The 22,154-nt window shown below is 42.3% G+C and overlaps 1 protein-coding gene across 4 annotated transcripts in view; it reads left to right on the top strand.

Moving 5' to 3' along the window:
- NIPAL2 (NIPA like domain containing 2) overlaps positions 1-13,195 on the top strand; it is a 58,635-nt gene extending 45,440 nt beyond the window's left edge. For 2 of the 4 annotated variants that reach the window (XM_038129493.1, XM_038129495.1), the window contains exons 8-11: positions 1,056-1,144; positions 2,946-3,009; positions 4,255-4,349; positions 4,662-6,674. In XM_038129493.1, the coding sequence (XP_037985421.1) occupies positions 1,056-1,144; positions 2,946-3,009; positions 4,255-4,349; positions 4,662-4,756 (343 nt within the window). In that variant the 3' untranslated portion in view covers positions 4,757-6,674. Of the gene's footprint in view, positions 1-1,055; positions 1,145-2,945; positions 3,010-4,254; positions 4,350-4,661; positions 6,675-11,013 lie in introns of those variants that run through there. The other 2 variants (XR_005256041.1, XM_038129494.1) reach the window with 2 other exon arrangements.
- The last annotated feature ends 8,959 nt before the right edge of the window (positions 13,196-22,154 follow it).

Genomic DNA, 22,154 nt, shown 5'->3' with positions numbered 1-22,154 from the left:
AGGATTTCTTTATTTTTAAAGCACCATGGAGACTGTTCAACAGTTGCTAAAATAACCACGCAATTACTTTAATGGCTAAAACAGATCCAAGCTTGGATTTTTACTGTGCACATATATTGCACCACTGAAATGTTCAAGTGTGGTTCTTTTTACAGGCTTGAATATAGTCTGCAGACTCGTGATTTTTCTCTCTGAAATGACCATTCACATAACAGACTATCTACAGGTGCATCCACGATGTCAGCTCATGATTCATCACTCTGTGGGTGAATGTTGATAGCTGTGGTCTCTGTACAAGTGGGTTCATTGCTTTGCCTTTGTGCAGATTGTGCAGGCTGCTCCACGGCCAGTGTCTCAGTCCTGCAGGTCTGTGTGCAATGTATGCCCCTGTAGTTCTGCACACTCTTGCTCATGGTTCTGGTGAGAGGTCATGTTGCCTTCCTGAAGAGCGGGGTGGAGAGTTTCCAACCCAAGGAGCTTGAAGCCACCTTCCTGGACTTTCCTGGCAGGACAGTGTTTCTGGGTTGTGATTGCATGGATAAACATACAAATAGGTGTTTCAGCCAAGCTGGATTGAGCAGTAGCAGCAATGTGGACTTCAGCAAAGGGAAACAGTTCCTCTGAGAACTCACACGTTTGTGTCCATGATGCCAATGTACCTTACACAACCTGTTTGAATTAGAGCAACTTGTCCCTGGCTGCTTGCAGGCAGCACTGCTTCCAAGAACCAAAGCAGATCATAAGCAACAATACCCCAGCATTCCTCCCTTATCTGGGGCAGACAAAATTTTTCTAGCAATGCTTCAAAAATATGTCAATTGAAAGCCTGTGGCCAGAAGAATCCATGCCAACCTTCTTGCTTTCACCTATTCATTTGTACTCTGCAGAGGCAAAACCAGAAAGTAAATTCAGTATGTGTATGCTGTCCAGGGCTACTTGCTATTGTGGTAAGAAATGGTCACACTTATTGTTAAACTGACAAGAAGTGGCCTAACCTGACTTAAATTGCAAGGAATCTCCTGTAGGCATGACATACAATAATGCTTATCTTTCAGGTTCTTGAATCAAGCAATGCATCTGTATGAAGCAACAGCAGTTGTCCCCATTAATTTTGTGTTCTTCACCACCAGTGCCATCATTTCAGGTTTGTTTCTGACCTTCTTCCTCTACTGAAAGACTTTTTAAACATCAGGTTTTCGAGAAACAGGAACCCTGTGAATAGAAACCCAAACCAGTCATATTTGTCTTCACAGAAATTTTTTTTCCTAAGTCATAGGTGTGTAAATTCTGAAAAATAAATAAGTTCACAACTTCTGAAACAAAATAAATGGTGGGGTTTTAGAGCTAGATCATCTTTAAGGTTCATCCCAACTCAAATCATTCTATAATGCTATAAAAATAATCAAATTCTAACCTTTCCAAAATAGATTATGTGTGATTCACTGTACCTTGCTGGCTTACTAGAAGTACCTGCATTTATCCTAGCCTCCTATTGACATCCAGTAAATGCATTTACCATGTGCTCACCAGTCTCTCCCTGTACGAACTGGTAGAGTAATTTTAACAGCCTGGCAAACTACTCAAATGACAACCAGCTGTGCTTCATAGTAGTTAGCGTATATTCCATTTCAGAAGGTGGAATTCTGGGTTAAGTGAAGGAAATAAAATGACTACAAAAACTTTTTAAGCGTTTAACATTTTATTCTGGGTGAGAACTTTGAACTCAGCATTGTTAAAGAGGGACTGCAAATCTTGGAAATGGTGTGCAGCGTAAGAACATGAGCTGGGAGGACGACTAAGATGCTGTATCAGCAATGAGCCAAAATGATCATGTTGTTAGAACATTTATGACTCATTTTAACACACGCTGGGGGCTTTCCTGTCATTGCTGTGCAGGAGTTTCTCATGCAGAGCTGCCATTAATGAGAAGGGGAGTTAGCTTCATGCACAGATTGCCTCAACACCTGTGTTAGAAGAGACCTACACTTTGTGACCGAGAAGAAACTTGTGCCAAAAGGGGGTTGTGTTCCCGTGACCATATGGGGAATTTGGCCTGGTGCCTTCTTATAAGATCAAGTACCTATTCAGGAATGGCTTAATAGCTTTGAGAGTGGATACACATGCATTTGCACCAGGTTAGTTAAACCAGTGTAGGGCTTAGAAAAGCAACCTCTGCTGAATCTTGCTGGGGTGCTCATAGAAGGTACCTGGTGTCACGATTCCCCCATCCCTAGTTACAGCCTTTGAAGACACACTCACACTTCAGCTGCACTGGGTCCCACTGGCATTTCTAAGCAAAGCTGTGCTCATCAGTGGTTTAAAGCTAATATACTTGGCTGTTAATAGGGGGAGCTGAGATCCAGATACACATCTGGTTCTGTCACCTCCACTACAGAGGTGCTAATTCCTGGAAGAGGGGCGACCAGAAAGAGCTAGTGATCCCTTCAGCCAGAAAGATTTGGCAAACTGGGCCGCTGGAGCCCTTCACTGGGTGTAAACATCAGGGACACAGTTAGTTATTGAAAATCTGTTCCCAATTGGAGTTAAGATGTCCACATGGTTTGCTGGAGTAGCTTAATGAAGTCCATGAAGAAGCTCTTAGCTGCATTGGTATGTCGCTGCTTGTGAGTAAGACCTCGAGTTTGACCTGCGCAGAAATTGTTGCTGACAATGCAAAAGATACGTGCATCTGTGCAATTACTAACCCAGCATGTGTTCCAGCCTGATTGACCAAATCTTCTCCAGTCCTATGCAGTATCTTGAGAAAGCCTAGATTATGGAATATAAGACATAAAGTGAACACATCACAATGTGTATTAATACCTTATTTAGGATTTTTTTTTTGCTCCGTTTAAGCATGACACTTCTCCTGACCCTCCCAGCTGTAATTCATATCACTTGGAAGCCAGTCAAGATCTGCAATTCTTGTTTCTGTCACATTCCAGGGGTCATATTTTATCAGGAATTCCAAGGTGCAGCTTTACTGAGCGTGTTCATGTTTCTGTTCGGGTAAGTGTATCAGCCTAAAATCTGCGCTAAGGTTTGTACTGAAACAGCATTGCCTTGTGGAATCTCTTCTTTTCTCAGTAAGAAGAAACCGCCTTGTTATTAAAGTATTATGGAATAGCCATTATAGTAGGATAAAAAAAACATTAAGGAAAGATTGATGTCTGTGCTTTGGGAGTTTGGAGGCCTGGTTTTGAATCCAAATATGTAAAAATGTGAGACACTTGTGAACTACTAATCTCATGATGGAATGAAAAACCAGCATCATGTGTTCCTCCAGCAGGAAGGAGAAGTCACTGCTCTCCACCAAATATCAAATTATAGGGGGTGCTTTTACAGCTGTGAGACATCTCCTCCCATGTTACCTTCCACTGGTGTGTCTGGCTGGTTTTTTCTGCCCCTAGGCATAGGCAATTATATGAGCTGCTTGCCTACAAGAAAAATTCAGAGCATGTTAAATACCTTTTTGAAGAATGGCCTAGGTGTTGTGAGGGCAGAAATCTGGGTATCAGCACAACGACTACTTTTGGAAGAGGTCACAGTTATAGTAATGGGCACAAAATGTTTAAGAGATCTCCTAGAACTGCTGGAGGTGTCTTGCACATAGTGCTGTCAAATAAATGGGGCTGATAGCTACAAACATCTTCATCTTCTGCAGTTAGGCTGGAGTAGGTGCACACAGCCACTATCTTGTCCGACTGCTGGAAAAGACGCAAAACATGGAGACAAGCAACCACGTATTTGGCAGCTAGGAGTTAGGGGTTGTGTGTCCAACACACAGCGCATAGAAGCTGTGTCCAGCCATAGCAGTTTCTCACTGCTCCTGGCCTGCAGCCTGCCCCTGAGACACACAATCAAATGAGCAAACAATGGAGATGTCGATTGTCCGCAGCTAGACTGAGTTGTTAATGAAATTGCACATGCTAGAATGCGAGCTTGGATGCTCTGTGAAGACTTGTTCAGGGATTCAAATGTTGAGGTCTCGCACCCACAGGCATCTGATTAGGTATATATTGCTGGAAGTGTAATTTTGGCTGTGGAGCCTTTGGAACTGATAATAAAGCTTCAGAGGCAAAACTAGACTGAAAGAAGCCCAAAATAAATTTACAGAGCTGCCAGGAAGAAGTGTTTCTTTATAAACTCAGCAACTTGGGTTTGGAAGTCCTTGAAAAAGAAACATGGAAAGAAATTCTCATCTCAGATACAGTGAACTGTTTCTAATGATACTGTGCCACTGTTATTTTGCAGGTGTCTCCTGTCTTTCCTTGGTGTGATTATAATTGCAAGAAATAAAAAAGAGGAGCATTTACAAATTCCTTTTATTGACTGTGGACATATTCCTGGTAAGTAGGGCTTTTTTTCTGTGTCTGTTTAAATGAGGTATCAGATAATGGGATGACCTAGGAGAATTGAGTCACAAATATGCTCTAGTCATATTTAATAATTATACTGTTCACTTAATTTCTATTCCTGTTCCCAACAGATTTTTCAAAGAATTTTTCAGGGTTTTTCCAAGCTATTGTTACAACCAGTCAAATGAAAACAATGATTACTGGAGCAAAGAATGTTTAAATGATGGATTGGTGGGGAATTTGTTTTATTAAAATTCTTCACAAAGTTGTTGTTTTTTTCCTTCTCTCACCACATTTCCTTAGGACAAAAACTGGCAGGCAAAATACAACCAGATTCTCACTGTTCATGCTATGGCACACTGAATAAGGAAGATGACTTGGTGAAAAGGCAAAGCTGAAAGAAGAAAGCACTTTACATGCCAATTAACAGGAGGAACACCACTGGAACAAGGATCAGTAGCACCTTTTTATTGAACATATTCAAGTATACATTGAACTCCTGTATGTTGATGAGTCGTAGTATTATTTAATCCTAATTAATTTATCCCATGATTGTACCAAATGTGTCCTAAAGGTACAGGAAGCCTTAATGAAAACCAAATAACCATTAATGAAATGGAATATTCTCCTAGTATCAATGCCTCTTGAGGACATTTTTAGAGTTTTAATTGCTTTTAAATGCAATGAGCACAGAACAGGATTATCAAAATTCCCCTTTAGAACCCCTCAGATCTGTGTAAATGTTTAAAGACAAATGTGAGAAATTAGAATTTTTGTAAATGACTTCAAAGTCTTCTGCCATATATATAATCCCTTTTAAGCCTTTTCCTTCCTGTTCAGAAGTCAAAACTGTAAGTACATATGAAGTAGACACAAATAGAATTGTGTCTACTAAAAAACAAAAAGAATTTTGTATTGGGCGTAGGACAATCCTGATTATCTCCTACCATCAGATTAATTCTCTTATCTTCCAAGGAAATCAGTACTTGTGTGAGCAGTGGGAAGATAGTGTTTGCCATAAACACAGGCACACACCACATTTGAGGTGCCCAGCCAAGGCAGGATTAGGGTACTGTACTTGACATTTTACATCCTCCCAGCGGATGGGCTGCACTGGGCTGGGCTCTATGGTCTGTTAGCATATTCTGGTCTGAGTTTTAGCTTATGTTTTCAGCAAAAGAAAGTTTTAGTGAAGAAAATGCATGGTTCTTCAGAGAAAGCGGGGTAGCCAGGGTCCCTCTCTTGGTATGTCTTGGAAAAATACCTCTAAAAAAGTAGGGCAACTCCTGTTACCATTGGTAATTCTGCATGAGGAAAGGCTATAAAAAACAGGACCACAAAGTGTCACAGTAATTATATAGATTTCCCTTAATTAAATGATTGTGTCTCCACACTGATTCAAAGAGCCAGCAGTGATGGGAACAATGACAGTACAGGCTTTGTGTTCAGATTTGGGACGTCTTGATGTCTCTCCGTCCCAGTTTCCCGTCAGAAAAGCTTCTTCGAGGAATTCATCATGGATGCACTTACCCCTGTATGGTACCATTGATCCACCTCAGGCAGCACAGGGGGGTTGGTCACATCCTCTGCATAAACAAATGAAAATGCTCTTGAAAAATGTTCATGCCTTGTTTTAGGATTTAATTAATCTGCAGATATTGGTAGGGGCAGTAATGGGTAGGGGCCATAGACTGTGTGTACTTTGTTTCAGGTCTGTTTTTTTCTCAAATAATTGTTTATTTAGTTTTAAGATAGGTACAGCTGAAGATCCAGAAGACAGTTTCATTCCAAACGCTGCAAAGCACACACAGAGCTGCAGGATTTCGTGTGCAGCAATGCCCCAGGAGCATTTGGGGACCTGTGAAGCTGTTTTTCAATATGGAGATTTTCCAGCTGACACAGGTCAAGACTCTGTGTCTACACCTTACTTGTACCACTTGCTTGGCCTGGCCTTCCTTTCCTGCCTTGCATCTTGAGTTCCAGTTTCTAAAGATTAAAATAGAAAAAGCACATGACTTTTACAGGCCTTCTCCAGGGAGTCTTTCTTTTGCAAGTCAAATTTAAGCTGCTTTCAAAGTCTCAAGTGAGAATATGTGCTAAAGATGGAAGTAAGAGGCCTACAGGTTTTCATTCTGTGACCTGGGAAACGAATGGGTGAAAGGATTTGGTATTGTTGCTTTTTTACATGATTGGCCTTGGGCATCTTTCTGAAATCTGTTTTCATGGCTCAGGAGGGCTGCAGGAGGTAATAAAGGTTACCAGGTGTAGGATTTTCTGTTTAAAGCAATAAATCAAATGTAAAAATCTGTGGCAAAAGTTATTTATTTTAAATTACTGGATTTCTTCTTGAACAATGTGGGGTTTTTTGTTTTGTTTTGTTTTTTTCTTCCTATGGGTTTATTAAAAAATTATAAGGGTAAAGGGGTTTTATTTTATCTCTAATGTATTTTAAAATAATTTGTGGACGAAAACACTGGTAGAAATTACGTGCAATTGAAAGTTGTGATATGGTCTTTGAGATGTTAATATATTCCAACTAATTAATGTATTACAGGATTGGAAAAACTCAGTTATGAGAATTCATTACTGCTCTGCCAAGAAACGTACATGACTTGTTTCAAGAATCAGTTTCTAACCAATGTTATTTTCAGATTCTGCTTGCCATACTTAGGTTGCAAACACCACAGACAAACGCCTGCTAGAAGAAAAGCCTTTGCACTGGAATAAAAAAACACCTTCAGAGCCCTTTTCCTTAATAATGAGTTATTTTCTTGCAGTGCTTTTCCTGACATCAAAAATGTGGGCCGGATAAGCTGCAAAACTTGTGCCTGCAGACCGAATTTTGCTGAACAGATCCTCCATGGGATCTGCAGAAATCAAACCAGGAGAAGGTGTGGTAGGCAGGCAGTGTCTCACGTGGTACCTCAGGCTCCAGCTTGGGATTTTTGACAGACCAGGACCAGCAGGACTCATTTAGTGCTTGTTCCACTGCTGGTCACGCTGCAGCAAGAGATGAAGTATTAACTGGCCAGGGGCCTGGAAATGGGAGCTCTGGAGCAAAGCAAGACTGTTTAATTTTTGCCGTAAAATAGCAGGATTCATTTACCAACAGTTTCAGCTGGCAAACAATAAACTAAGTTTGGACTGGATTTGTCTGTCTGCCCCTGGGAGGGGCCTGGTGTTCACCTGGCAGGCTGATTGCCTGCTACTCACTCCAGCCCAGCTTTTGGCAGACTCACATTTTGCATGGAAGGGCATTGGTCACCTAAAACCAAAGGAAAGAGGCTGAACTTTATAAAGGTTTGAGTTTCTGTGCTTTGAACCTGTGGTTTCATGCACCTGGCACGCTGCTTGAATGGATCAGCGCTGCTGAAAGGCTCATCCTCTTTTTTTCCCAGATGTGAGGTCCTGTGGCTTCCTGGGGCCAGTTCAGCTCACCCATCCTGTAGAAAGCATCTGCATCCTTCTCCTTGCTGGGGTGGCTCTCTGAACTGACCCAACCAGACTGACTGGAACATGTGATGGGACAGATGTGAAAAGGGGGAGAGGGAGTGAGACCTCTCTTGCTTCGGGGGAACCATAATAATATTTCTCTCCTTCTGAGGAGATTCTCTATATACCAAGCATTCTGCTAAGATCACTCTCCTTGTATCACCATGCCAGAAAAGCAGCTGAGAGCTTCCTGAAACTCTTTTAAGTGCCAGACTCACTGGCTTGTGTACACACAGTGATGAATGGCCCCAAGTGGGGCTAGAATAGGCAGCTTGTGGCAACCAGCAGTGTCCCAAAGTCAGCTAAAAGCCAGGACACATGTCTGACTATAAAGGATTCTAAGGGCTAATTTTTTTTATTTTCAGTAACTGTTTGCAGTAAGGTGTATAAACAGAACTGGAAAAATGGACTGAAAAGTCTTCTAAACTCAAACTGTTCTCACCCATGCAATATCTTCTTCCAGGTCTCTTTATGTGGGATCGATGGTTGCTTGCAGAGAAAAATGCTCTTTTATAACACTGGGGTGCAGATGATTAGACTGAGCTGTCAGTGTGCCCTTTTGTTACTGTCCTCTGAGGCTTGACATTTTTCTTGTTTGAATTTGTTTGTTCATTCCTTCTGCAGAAATCAGCTGGACTGTGTTAGCAACTAGCTGAAAAGAGATAGAGGCTAAGTACCATAATTATTATTGGAGAGCCAAACTGGAAGATTTACAAACCAAGGCCATTTCAGGAGCAAAATATAGAGAAATGTTTAGTGGTCTCCATTCTCAGGAGTTTGAGAAATCCTGAGTTTGCAATCTTTTTGGGTTCTGGGATAGAGTCAGGGACATCAGTGAATAAATAGTGATTTCACATAATTTTGATGTGGTTTTAGTTTGGGTTTTGCTTTTTTATTAATTTCCCACCAGTTTGGGAGTGAAGGATGACTATTCTCTGCCTGGAGAAGCAGGGAGGAAACACAAAATTCCCTTGGCAGATGGGACATGTTTCAACCTTTTGAAGCTTGGAAATTTGTAGAGGCACCTCCCAATCACCTGGCTGATGTAACCATTTCGTTATAACATAAAAGGAGGCAGCACTGGCAAATACATCACTACATATTAAGCACTCCTGACCCTGTAGGAAGGATCCCTGTCCTCATGCCATGTGCTAAACCTGTTCAGAGCACATGTAGCCAATCTGGCCCCTGAGGCTGCACATAAACATATTTTTGAGACATGCTAAGTGGGATGCCTTGAGCATCATATCAATGCCTCTTGGGCATGTGCTGTCTTTCATGCAGAGCTCTTGCTGGGTCTTCCCTTTAGGGAAATTAGACTGTGTGATATCTATACAACACAGGATTGCTCTGAGAAGAAGATACAGTACTGCCAGAATATTCCCATGACCTGGGAAGTGTTTATAGAGAGTGCTCAACAAGGAAGGTGTGTAAACCTGCAGTCTTGGATTACGTTCCCTTTAGTTTCTGCTTGCCACAGAGTAAGCATGGACAGTTTTGGTATCTACAGAATCTCAAGAATCTCCAGGCCTAAGCAAAGGATTAGGTGGCTGCTGAGTAGGTTTTTTTTTAATTTAATCGCAGTTTTGCAGTTAGGCCCCTAAAGCTTGTCCAAGACTTTCAATGTGTGTTTCATAGTACAAATCTCCATCAGTATTTTGCTTGCTAATGGACTCAGGCATCAGTCCCAGGGGAATCTGTCAGTTCCCAAGGTAGCAATGAGAAGGATGCTGTTAGGCAGCAGACTCAGAGATGTATTGTGTGGCAGGAAAGTTTTGCATGAACACAGAGAAATTACTCCAGGGGACCAGTAATGTACAGTGGTCTCCTGGGCTCCTTTTTGACAGTGTCAACAAGGCACTTGTTGACAGTTTTCAAGCTACAGCTACTGTAAAGGAATGATTAAACAGGTGGTGCTAACACTGACTGCTTTACATGAAGTCAATATATCGCTCTAGTCTATGGCACTAATACCTTAAACGTGAAAAGTGGCCTGTGGCCATTGATGAAGGAGCCAATTTCTGTACTTTGCTAAATCACTTTGGGAAAAATAGAAATGATTGATTTAAGCCTCCAGCACAAACATGCACTTGCCAGCTCTCCAGTTGAAGATTTCCACTCTTGGAATAGGCATTGCCTTGCCTAGATGAAATCTTTGGAGTCTGCTGCCAGGTCTTTTGCCAGAACCATTAAACTGCTTGAAATAACAGCACTGTCATTTGTCTTCCATTTGATGGCTTGTGGGCATAAATCCAGAGCAACATGAGCACAAGATCAGGAGTTTTCTCTCCATTTGAAAAAAAAAAAATTAAAGTTTTTCTTGAGTTTCAATAGCATGTATACCAGGTGCAGAGCTTTATGCTGTCTAATGCTCTCCAATGCCCTCAGCCAAGAGTTGGGAGAGAATGCTTGCATGGCACAGAGGCTGCCAATTAAGCAGCTCTTGCCTGTCACTGAAGGTCATGGCTGGTAACACATTGTAGAGCAACGGAATACAACAACACACTACTGGACCTTCTATTGATTTTTCGAGAACTGCTGTTCTGTGCTTTACAATGCAAAAGAGCTGAGGAATATCATTTACTACGACTAAGCATCGCAGTTGCCCTTGTGTTTATTTTTGCTGACAATATTTAACAGTGAACACACAACACGTCCCGACAATACTGACTGGATTCTGGATTCTGGATTCTGGGTGCGTGGATGTGTTGCAGGACTTGATTCAGCACTGCAAATAACGAAGGTTGTTGATATAAGAAGGCAGCTTTATGTCATCTGGCCTGGCCTCCGTTACAGTTCAAGTCAGGCAACCTCCTCCAAGCACTTGTGTGAATCCTTTGACCTATCTACAGAAGAAAACAGCCCATCGTCTCCTAGTAGTCAAAGTAGAGGAACCACCAATGCCATTAGTAATTTTTACTAGCAATGAGTCATTGTTTTCTTTTAAACTCTGCCTTATGTCTATTTTAACTTGTTTAGCTTGCAGCTATTTGCCTTTTGCCAATGGTTTAAAGCACTTGGTAAGTCCCTCTAGCAAAATACAGTATAATGGATTTTTTAATAAGCTAGAGACAGAACTTCTAAGTCTCTCACAATCAGATATTTGTGTCAGCCCTCAAATTGTTTTCTGTGGTTGTTCTCTGCTTTCTCTCCATTTTTCCAGTGTCTGCATTTGGCCGAACACAAAGTAAAAATCAGATCGTAGCAGCTCGGAAGAAGTAGCAGAGAACAGGATGAGACCCAGCGTGCCGTGGTTGGATGTCTGGCTTCCCACTTCCCACAGCTGCAGCCCTGCCACCTCTCCAGGGAGGTTCCTATGCTTTGTTTTGACACTGTAATTTATTGTTGGCTGTTTTGCACGCCCAGCGATGCAGCAGCCTCACTTCTACTCAGTGATTTGGTTTCTGACTCATTGCTGAGTTTGGTGGTGGTCCAAAGAGAAGGTGCCCCTGCCCAGAGGTCTCCAGGAAGTCCAGCGCAGCAGGAGACTTTGAAAGCCTCTGGCCCAGGGTCTGACACAGGTATGGTGGTACCTGGCCATGGTAACAAGCAACATCACAGAGCTGCCCTTTCTTCAGCACCTGAGAGATTTGAGAGCTCAGCCCAGATTTGGGAGGAGGGTGACTAATTCAGTGACTGTTCGAGGTGTGGTAAGTAAATACCACACTGGGAGGAGTGCCTGGATGTGGGGGGACCCTGCCCAGGTCAGTTGGTTGCTTCACAAGGATGGCGATGCACCAGAGAGAAAAGATGCTGATACTTGACAGATGCTAATATATGACAAAAAGGTTTCTGCTCTCTCTGTCCCTCACTTCTCACAGCCTCACAGGGAGCCTGTGTTCTGAAAGCAGTGCTTTGGGCCTCTTCCCTCCAAGAGGACACAAGCATCTGCCAATGCTGACTGGGACATCCAAGCCCCAAAGAGCAGTGGGATGTGCATACCAGCCCTGGTATCTTTGGATCATCATTCAGGTGATCAGCCATTTATTTACTTAGCTGTAGATCTCCCCACGCTGAGGTTCCCAAGGCACCCCACAGGGTCCAGCTCCTGAGTGGGTCCTGTGCTTCAGGTCCTGCCTCTCACTGAACAAGGAATGAGTGTCCCCCAGCCCTTTTGGGGATATAGGATTTGAAATACCTGTGCAGTGGAGAGGATATTGTGGTGCTTTTACAGCCCAAGGTGCTATGTTAAGCCACAGAACAGACGCAGCTATTTTGCTGGCAGCTTTCTACAGCGAATAGCTTGGATCCAGTGCTCTGAGGTGTTTGGGGTGGTTTTTCTTTGTAATTTCAAATGAACAGATCCCTAATGTCACCTCAATTAGCCTGAGATAATTTGTGGTAGAGTTTCTCATTTAAAAAAAAAAAAGTTTCTTTTAATAGTGAAGTCTTTGCAAGTAAAAGGCCCTGTCAGAGCACTTTAAAAGTGATTACAGTGACTCACATTTTTAATGGCTTTTTTTTTTAATCTCAAAAATGGCTTTCTTCCAAATAAAATCCTACAAGGCCTCATATAACAAACAAGGGTTACTGCTCTTTTCCACACATAACATGAAAAATATCCTTGAGAGGAGCAAACTGCAGCCCATCTGCTGTAGCTTGGCTGGCGTGCGGCACAGCTCGCTGGCCATTACGCATGGCTCCGGGTAAAGCAAACCACCTGCTTCCTGCACGAGGTCCCGCAGCCTCCCCCGTGCTTCTCCGAGCAGGAAACCCATCCAAACTGCTGATGGGGGATGACAACCTTGGCATTCCCTTTCACTGCATTTGTTCTTATGCCATTTGTTGTTCACTCAAGTGCTCCGTGGACTTTCGTCTTCTTTTCCATCAAAACTAGAAAAAGGCAGGCTTTGCCAGGGATAAATAGACTCTTACTTTCCTGTCTATTGCGCTCCCCTAATCTCCAGCTGCAGTCAGCAAAGTCTTCAGTTGGGAGCCCAGAAGGGCACCCATGAAAGGGCAGGGAAAGGAGAGAAGTCTGGGGGTAATTTTGCCAAGGAGCAATCGGAACATCAGCCCTTCCACCCTGATCCAGGGTCTGATGCTGCACATGTTTGACTGAGCTGAGCCTTCCATGTTTCCCACTTATGTCGAACAACTACTCACTTTAATTCCAGAAGCATCTCCCTGACATGTACTTCCCAGACACGTTCCTAAACACTTATAGGACAGACAAACTGGCATTTTGCAAATAATATACTGAGTAAAAAATGGCATTTCTCCCAAGCTGCTTGCCATCATGCTGCAGAGCTCTGCCAGCACCATTAAACTGCACATGCTGAGCATCTTCTCATGGCCATCACTGTCCATGAAGGGAAACCTCTGCTCACCTTGATCACTGCCCAAAGCAGATGAGGGATGCATCACCCATCCACCAGCTGCATGGGGAGGGTGCCCTGCAGCCCTGGGCCCAAGAGGTGGGCACGGCTTCAAAGGATGCAGCAGTTTACAAAACAAATGGCTTTCTATGGCCTGAGTGAGGTCAGGGTACTCACTGCTCCAGGTACCTCTTAGAGGTCAAAACATTAATGTGAAGTTTAAAAGCACAAGTTGAAATCCTTTCCCAGTCTGAAATCCTTTCCCAGTCTGAACTGGAGACTATTAGCAGTGTCTTCAGGAACTGGAAGAGCCAGACTATTGGGAAAAGAGGACTTCTGCTCAGCCTTGACTCTGCTGCAACAGTCCAGAGGGTGCTGTGGCAGCACTTCATATTGCCATCAGGACAAGATGCTTCTTTCCTTCTGTGTCACAAAGGAATTAAACCCAGTGCTGTTGTTTTGCTAAGAAATAAACTGTTTTTACTACCTTCTTCACTGACCTTAAACCGTACTCTTAAATTCACTGACTATAAACAACCATCAGTAGCACTCTGAGGTAAAGTCCTCATATGAAAAATTTCCTGTCAGATGGGAAAAATTCAGCACTTTTATGATCAGCTCAAAATGTGATCTTTACAGCAGAGAATAAAGCAGTACTGCCAACTGTGCCCAAGACTAGGACATTTTTCTTCTTGATATATGTGTTATTGGAGAAAAAAATGTTCATGGGTATGTGTGAATAACTGCATACTTCAGTGGCACTGATTAACATTTAATTTTACCCACCCTATCATGTGGTTGTTAGAGTGCCAGGTTCCATGCCTCTCAGTGCTCAGAGTGCACCTTTTTATCATTTCCTTCTTAGAACTGAAGTGGGGCAACATGCAGTAAATATCATTAAAACTCTGTAAAATTAGTTATTTATGATGCATATAAAAGTTTTCTAATGCAAAATAATATCACATTTTTAAACACATCATTAACCATTGGCCAAAACAAAATCATACCTTAAAAAGGTATCATGTTTATCTGGCCAAAACTCAAGCCTATGTGAATTCATTTTGTGATGCTAAATGGTGGCTTTAAACACACCAAGCCACTGGCAAAGTGAGGTGGCAGCTGGGCTGCATGGAACAGGGTAAAATGTGCAACATGCACTTCACTAAAACACTGGTTAAGGTTATCTCAACATCAAACTACACGAATAGAGTCCAAAAAATTACAGAAATGGTCCTAACTCTGTTTCAGCAAATGTTGGTGCTCACAGACTGCAGAAGCCACAGCAGATACCAGGGTCTCTGTGCTTTTACTTTAGTAGCTAATAACCAAACTGCTGGGGTTAGCTGGGGGGTTACTGGGAGGCATTCAGACTCTTGCCTTGAGCCTGCAGTTACAAAATTATGTGTCCTAGTACAGGTAAGAGACTCTTCTGAATTCCTGACTGCTTGTGGGTAGGGCAATCTTCTGGTTCCTCTTTCCAAAAAACTGAAATCAGATTAAGTAAGTATCTAATAAGTATCTATCTATCACTATCTAGCTATCTAGCTATCTTTTATCTATCTATCATCTATCTGTCTATTTTAAGCTCTAAAACCTGGCCTCCTGCTTTCTGGAGTTACGGCTCCTGTTGCCTCTTCCCCATTTGCCTCCATTTGCCTTTCACAGCAGGGTTTGGGGGTATTGCTGTGTCCCTGGTGATGAAAGAGGCACCAGAGCTGTCAGCAGTCAGGGCACCAGTTTGAGTCCTCTGCACACATTTGTGCTTGACATCTTCTGCTTACAGTGTTGTCCTGTATCCTATCCTGAATCCTTCTGGGCCAGCCTCATATGCAGTGTTTTTGAGTGCTCAGAGGCATCTGGGTGTGTCTGCAGTGCGAATAATTCACTTAGATAAAAGGCAGCTGTGGAAGCCAGAAGATAAGGGGCCAATCTGTATGTCTCAAACACCGATAGCCAGATAGGTATGGAGCCAACCAGGATTGTTGGTAATAACCACGCCTGTGAGAAGAAACAGGATGTGTCTGGACAAGGGTGGCATACAGAGGAAGGGCAGCACTCTTCTGGGAGAAATGTTCTTGTTCTGGCCCTTGGAAATAAGCACAGCACAGTGGAGTGCAAGCATGAGAATGAGACTGAGAAGTGGGCATAAGCTATCAACCAAAGGTTGATCCAGAAGAAGTGGATCAACACCACGTCTGCCCCAGAGCACTCTGGTTCATTTCCAGAAAGGTCAGAAAGAACAGACTGCTCACAATAGTTAATTTGCATTAAATGCAATAAATTTAGGTTGAGGGTTGGAAAATATTGTCTATGAAAAGGCACCCCCAGGACCCTGGACAACCCTCCCTCCCTCCCTCTCTCCCTCTCTCCCTCCCTCTCTTTCTTCTTTCCTCTCCCTCACTTTAATCTATTTATCTCCCTCTTCTCTTTCACCCTACCCTTTATTCAAAATCCACCACAGTGTGCTCAGACTAACTGGGAGCAGCACAGCAATTTCCACAGGCTGATGGAGCTGTTAAATTCAGTCTTGGTTTTCTGCAGCCACAAAGCTGTAATGTGAACTTCTGTCCATAGCAACAACCACCTCTTCTCTTTATAGTGGAGCTGTGAGGAAAGAAGAAAACTTGCATTTGACCAGAGGCTATGTGGTAGCTGGTGTCCACTAGACAAAAAGAGTGCAATAAATTAATATTAACCTGCTGGTTTTATTACTAGCACTGTTGCATTTAGTATGCTTCATTCATGAGTATTACCTGGGCAAAGATGGAAGCCTGATGCTGCAATCTCTCATTGACTCTAAAGAGTACAGACAGCACATTAGGCAGGTATTTTGTGTCTTCACAAATAAATGAAATAGTGGACAGACTCCTTCAAAGAGCGAGTGTCTCCATGCTCCTTAATCCAAAGTCCCACTAGCTTTTTTGAGGATTAAGCTGCAGTTTGTTTGAGCAGTCTCAATGCAGCAGTTTCCATGAATAACCAACTGAAGATTAGGCTGCCCTTTGAAAGTAGTGACAGCATGCTCGTGAGAGTTTGGGAAGTTTTGGGATGGGGGAGATAGTGGGGAGTTGCTTTGTTTTAGAATTATCTCAGAAACCGTTCTCTGAAGTCTTGCAGAAAGGAGTAGTCCCCAGAGCAGAGGTGGAGAAATGCTCTCCCAGGCCAGGGACACAAAAACATCTGAGAGCAGAATTGCACTGTTCCCTAAAGCTGCCAAGTTGGTCAAGGATTTCTTGGACAGCGGGGGGTGGTTAGACTTCTCCATTGTAATTCACAGCTTTAACTTACAACAGAATAGGAAATAGCACTATAACTGTTGTCCTAGGGAAGGAAATTATTAAACTAAGAGCAAATACAACCCATGCTGGTGTGTTGTAAGCATTCATGGAAAGTCAAAGATCAAGGATTTCCTGGGTATTCCCATGGCATTGAGGATAAAATCAGAGCTGATACAGTCAGTATCTTATACTTTCGGACTGATGTCAGCGATGATCAAAACATGCAGGAACTGAGAAGGAGTGGAGATTTTAAGGGCAGTTGCATCAGCAGTCACAAATGTAAGTCCATCCCAAGGAAAAAAGATGGGGGGGCACTAGATAATAAAGACAGCAAATGTACGGTTCCTTAAAAGAGCCAGATTTCTGATGGGTTTCTTTAATTTTCTGCATTGAGGAGTAGTCTTTTAAGAGTCTGGCAACATTTTCTCAGTGCAGAAGAGGTGCTTCAGATATGAGACATATAAGGATGTTCTGACTAAAAGCAGAACTCTCTCCTCCATCAAATTTCCTTTCAAATAGAAATAAAATGTAAATATTGAACTCTCCTGTACTTACAACAGTCCTGCTTTTCTGTTGTTTTTGAGGAGAACTTGAGAAATACATGCCTTTTTCCTTTGTCTGTAGGAAAGCAATAAAATTACAGTCATCTGAAAAATACTGGCATTAGGTCAAAAAAAGGATAACAAGAAGATAAAGAAATATGAAAGAAATATGTCAGAGAAAAAAAGAAAATTAAATATTTGTTACAGTTCAAGATAACTGAATTCATCTAAATGAGTAGCACATTTATTGTGAATGTCAAAATTTTCAAAGGTAATCTCTTAAAAAGTCAACAATCAACACTCACATGTTTCAGTCTGTACAGAAAAAACAGTCATAAAATGTGGGGGTTGAATAATCACTGCTCTTCTCTCTGCCCATTGCTTTCTTTCTTTAAATAAGAGTACATGCTCGTGAGTGTGTGTATGTGTGAAAAACAACACATATCTACCAAAGAGCAGGACTTATATGTCCCTGCATTTATCATGCTTTGCTGACTCCAAAATTTGCAATTCTGCAAAACCGTCTTGTTTCTCCCCTACAGGAAGAACTTTCTTTTCTTGCCTAAATCATCACTTAAAACATTTTAGGATTAAAACATTACTAAACTTAAACATTTTCATCTGGAGTAAGCATTGTCCAGTAGGTTTGGGTGGTCAGCTTGGATAATTTGGCTTCTATGAACCATTTGCAAAGAAGAAAAAAGTGTTGTTGTAAGTGATTTCAGTTTTTTTCAAAGATTGCTTTCTTGATAATGTCATACAATAAATCCCTAAAAGCTGGTTTATAGGCCAGCTCCACAAGACAAACAGTGAACAAATTGGCCTGGGCAAGAAAAGCTTTCCTAAGATAATAAAAACAACTTGTGCCGGCACTGTGAGAAAGAAGACAGCTTTCAAAATGTTTATCTTCAAGCTAAAATACAAGTCCCAAGTCTGCGTTTGAAAAGCAACTGAAAGATTGTTGTCTTTGGTGATGCCCAGTGGGGGGTAGGGGGGCCAGGCTGTGAGCCTCACCAGGCGGGATTGGGGCCAGCAGGTCAGCTGGGATGGCCCCGGGAGGAGCTGGGCAGGGATCTGCTTCCTCTGACACATCCCCCTGGTCTCGGAGGCGCATCCTCTGCCAGCTGTGTCACAGTGCCTCCTCACACCACACCCAGCACCTTTAGCCTCCAGTTTGTTTCTCCCTTTTGATCCCTCCATCCATTGGTGCCTGTAGATGATCATGCTGTACAATTCCTTTGCCTCTCCTGCATTTTCTGTGGACCACCCTACCGCTGGGATATCCAAAATACCCTTTTCTTTGTCAACACATCCTTCTCCTTTTGCTTCACTTCATGTTGGCTTCATACAACTGATTTAGGCAATGATTTACATTAAAACCTAGGGTGAGAACAGAGGCCAACACGGTGAAAAGGCTTAGGCTGAAACCTCACTTTCAGTCCCTAACCTGAAGGAGCAGCCACCTCCTGATTCCAGATCTCCCAGCGTTTCAGTTGCCTGCAATTTGGTGGTTTTGTGTATTTTGAAACATTTCATTCACAAGAAGAAAGGAAGCAAAGTTCAGCCATTACTGCATGAGCAAGAAGCAGAGGATAAAACCCTCTCCTCACTAAAAAAAACTACTCAGACCTTTCCCTGCCTTCCCCTACAGTCCAAGCAGGACTTCAAGCAGAAGGCAGTTTCAGGAGTACTGGCATGCACTTGCTATGGAAGTTTGTCCATGGAATGCAACACAGAGCCAGGTCCTGGAGGAAACTCCTGTTGGCAATTGGATAGTTACAGGAATTTGGATATCACCTAAGGAGCATGTGAGATTGGGTGTTACAGTCTCAGTCACTCCGTAATCCTGCACCTGGCACATTTCTGTGCAGCAAACATCATGGGCAGGACCACCATCTCATGAAATAAACAGTCTGAGGAAGCCAAGGGTCTGGAGAGGACAAACCCCTTGCACAGGGTGAGCTCTTGCTATGACTAAATTGTTAGTAGGGGTCTCCTCTGTAAGCCTCAGCCGTGCATGTTTGCTGTTGGCTGGCTGCAAACGAGAGTCTGGACAAAGCTTGTGGGCCATCCCCTGCTCACTGTGTGAGTTCTGCTGTGCCACCTGCAGAGGTTGTTGGGCTACAAAAATGCAAACCTTGCTCCAAAATGCAAACAAGTTGGACATCTAACTAGAGAACATGGTCACAGTGGATTTGTGGATTTAGTTCTGAGGATTAATTTCTTTGAAAACTAGGGAATAATAGAGCCCAACAAACTGCACAAGGGTACAGTAAATATTGGCAATCTCTTCAGAGTCCTTCACAGAAGAGTGACATCTTTGCACAGGGATACAGGGATCATCTCTTACTTCTGTCCTTCTGTCTCTTCTCTTTTTTTTTTTTTTTTTTTTTTTTTTTTTTTTTTTTTTTTTGTGTTAAGAGTGGCATCTCTATTTAGTAAATATCTGAGCTGTCCTCAGTGCATTTTGTGCTACTGAACAGCTTCATTGAGACAGGAGATGGCACAGAGACACAGAAGCCAAAATCTCTTCAGGGCCTCAGAGACATCACATCAGCTGCATCAGCACTAGCATATAACATCCAAGGGGAAAAGATTAAAACCCCATACTTGTGAAAAACATTGTTAAGAAGAAGTTTCAGACCTGCCTTGTTTGTTGTATGGTTAGCAGCTACAGCTTAGGCAGAGTAGTTACTGTTACAGCAGCTCTGCAGCCCTTCCTTGTAGACAGAGCAAAACACAAATACTGAAGTATGTTAGAGGTCTGTAGCAATATGGGAAAGGGCCAAAAAGGATGGTGGCAAATAGTGGGGGAAAGGTCATGAGAAAAAAAATGAGGGAAGTAAGTTGTATTAAGCAGAAAAACAGGGCATGACCCTACCATTTGGCAAAGTTACAGAAATGTTAACCTTTGGAAATGCTATTAGTTCATTGCTGTTGGAAAGTTGGCTAGAGAGGCAACACTCAGGACTGACTCAGTTCTAGGGTTTCTGCTGTGCTAAGCACAGTAACACATGAACACACCTCCTCCCCTCTTGGAGGCACGCTCATAAGGAACAGCCACTAAATACTGTTATTCCTAATATTTTGCTACCCTAGGCAACCAACCATCAACTCCACTCGGCATGACATAGCCTGCAAGAACTAGATTGTCTAGAATCAATTTGCTACTCCAGTTGAGTCTGATTTTATGATCTTAACACTTGTCATTTTGGGAAGGAACAAAACATTCACTGTTCCCAGGGTATGTAATGCTACTGGGAAGCCATAAATTTTAATTTGGTGCTTTATTTCTCTCATGAAGAGATGTTGTTCATATGTGCTGTCACAGCTGGGGGTTCCTCTTTTTTTCCTTGTCCCTTCATTAAGTTGGAACATACTCAGATACACGACAGCTTTTGTTTCCATCAATGATGGATGTTAAAGTGAGAGTTTTGGTCTGGTTTCCTTGGACTAGGAACAGTTTCACATGAAATTTTCTGCTGGATGAGCTGGCACTCCTGGCTCCCTCTACAAGCTCTGCCAATCACTAATTTTTTTCTCTTCAGCATTCAGCTTGAATTTGAAGTGGCAGGACATAGAGATTGATGGTTTTATTCTTAAGAGGAAAGGAATTAATTTGGAGTGCATGCTGGAGCACAAAAGAGACTTGGGGAAGAGAAATGCTCTGCCAATTTATCCAAGTGTTTTTCAGGAATTGAAAGTGGAAACAGAAAACTTACTAAAATATTTGTATTTTTTATTTTAATGACTATCTTAATTTATTGGAAAACCCATACTCTATGAAGTCTCCTGTAAGATATATTGCTTCATATTTGGGAAAAAAATACCTGGATGTCTAAAAGCTTCGAAAAAGTATCTGCTTTTCATTCTTTTCCATAGTATTTTCCACTTGAAAAAATTTTATCATGACAAAAAATATAGGTACATACAGCAGAAGGCTCAGTTAATAGAAGTATGCCTACAGCAGTCTGTGAAAGAAGACAGGTGTTACACCAAAGGAAATTTTAATGACAGAAGTCAAAGTTTAAAGGACAATCTTTTAAGGTTTTCTTACAATTTGATGTTATGGAATGAAGGTATATCCTGTCTGTAAGGTCAGAAACCCTGTTGAGCTCCTGTTTGAGAAGTAGACTCAAGCTTCAGTCAGGAGATTGGCTGAAGCTTTTAATATTTTTCAATACTCAGTGGTCTTAGCATTTTGAGGACTGAAAAGGAGGAGACGTATGTTTTCCTCCAAGTCTAGGTCCCTATAGAGTAATTTATGTCCTTGAAAATATGCAAATTAATTTTACAAATGGATTTGGATAAGAATCAAGTTTTAATGGTCATCAATTTCATGACCTTCCAGATAGAAGAGTTGACCTCTCTTACTGCTTAATAGACTCTGAAATCCAGCTGACATGTGGAGTTCACTATTTTCAATGGTGAAAGGATGTTATTATTTTTGGTGGGGCTTTTTATTCCCATCCCTGAAGACCACATGAAACCTGGCTACTGTCCTGGGACTTGTAGTTCAAGTTATTGTCTTTATAGTTCCTGGAGTTAATCTAATAGCCTGGAATCTTGACTGCAGAAAACATTTGAAGAAAAATGAATTTACATCGATTTCCTGCATATTTGTGATAGTTGTTTGGCAAAACTAGCGGCCTCCCTGCTCTTGTACTGTGGGACAGTAATCTTTCAGCTTTTGAGGTCTTTTACAGAAGGAAATCTGAATTAAAAATAGTTCTTCAAAATAAAGGCCAAGATTTACTCAGAACAGGATCAAAGCAGAATTTAAGACATACAGCATAGAAAGTTTTTCACAGAAAGAGTGACAAAGTTCTGGAATGGTCTGCCTGGGGAGGTGGTGGAGTCACCATCCCTGGATGCATTTAAAAAAAGACTGGATGTGGCACTTGGTGCCATGGTTTAGTTGAGGAGTTAGGGCTGAGTTGGACTCAATGATCTTTACGGTCTCCCAACCTTGTGATTCTGTGAATTCTGTGAATAGATGTAGCCATTCCTTCTGCTGCGGTCTTTACACTTCTACAGGAAAGTTGTCAAACCATGAACCATTCCACACCAAATGGCAAGGACACAGAGGATGAACTCATGGAGGGAGCCAGGCTGGATGGGGCTTTGGGCAACTTGGTCTGGGGGAGCTGTCCTTGCCCATGGCAG

The sequence above is a fragment of the Motacilla alba genome, chromosome 2, assembly GCF_015832195.1.
Source record: "Motacilla alba alba isolate MOTALB_02 chromosome 2, Motacilla_alba_V1.0_pri, whole genome shotgun sequence".
NCBI lineage: Eukaryota > Metazoa > Chordata > Aves > Passeriformes > Motacillidae > Motacilla > Motacilla alba.
Note: the sequence above shows the minus strand (reverse complement) of the source record. Positions and strands in the feature narration are given on the sequence as shown.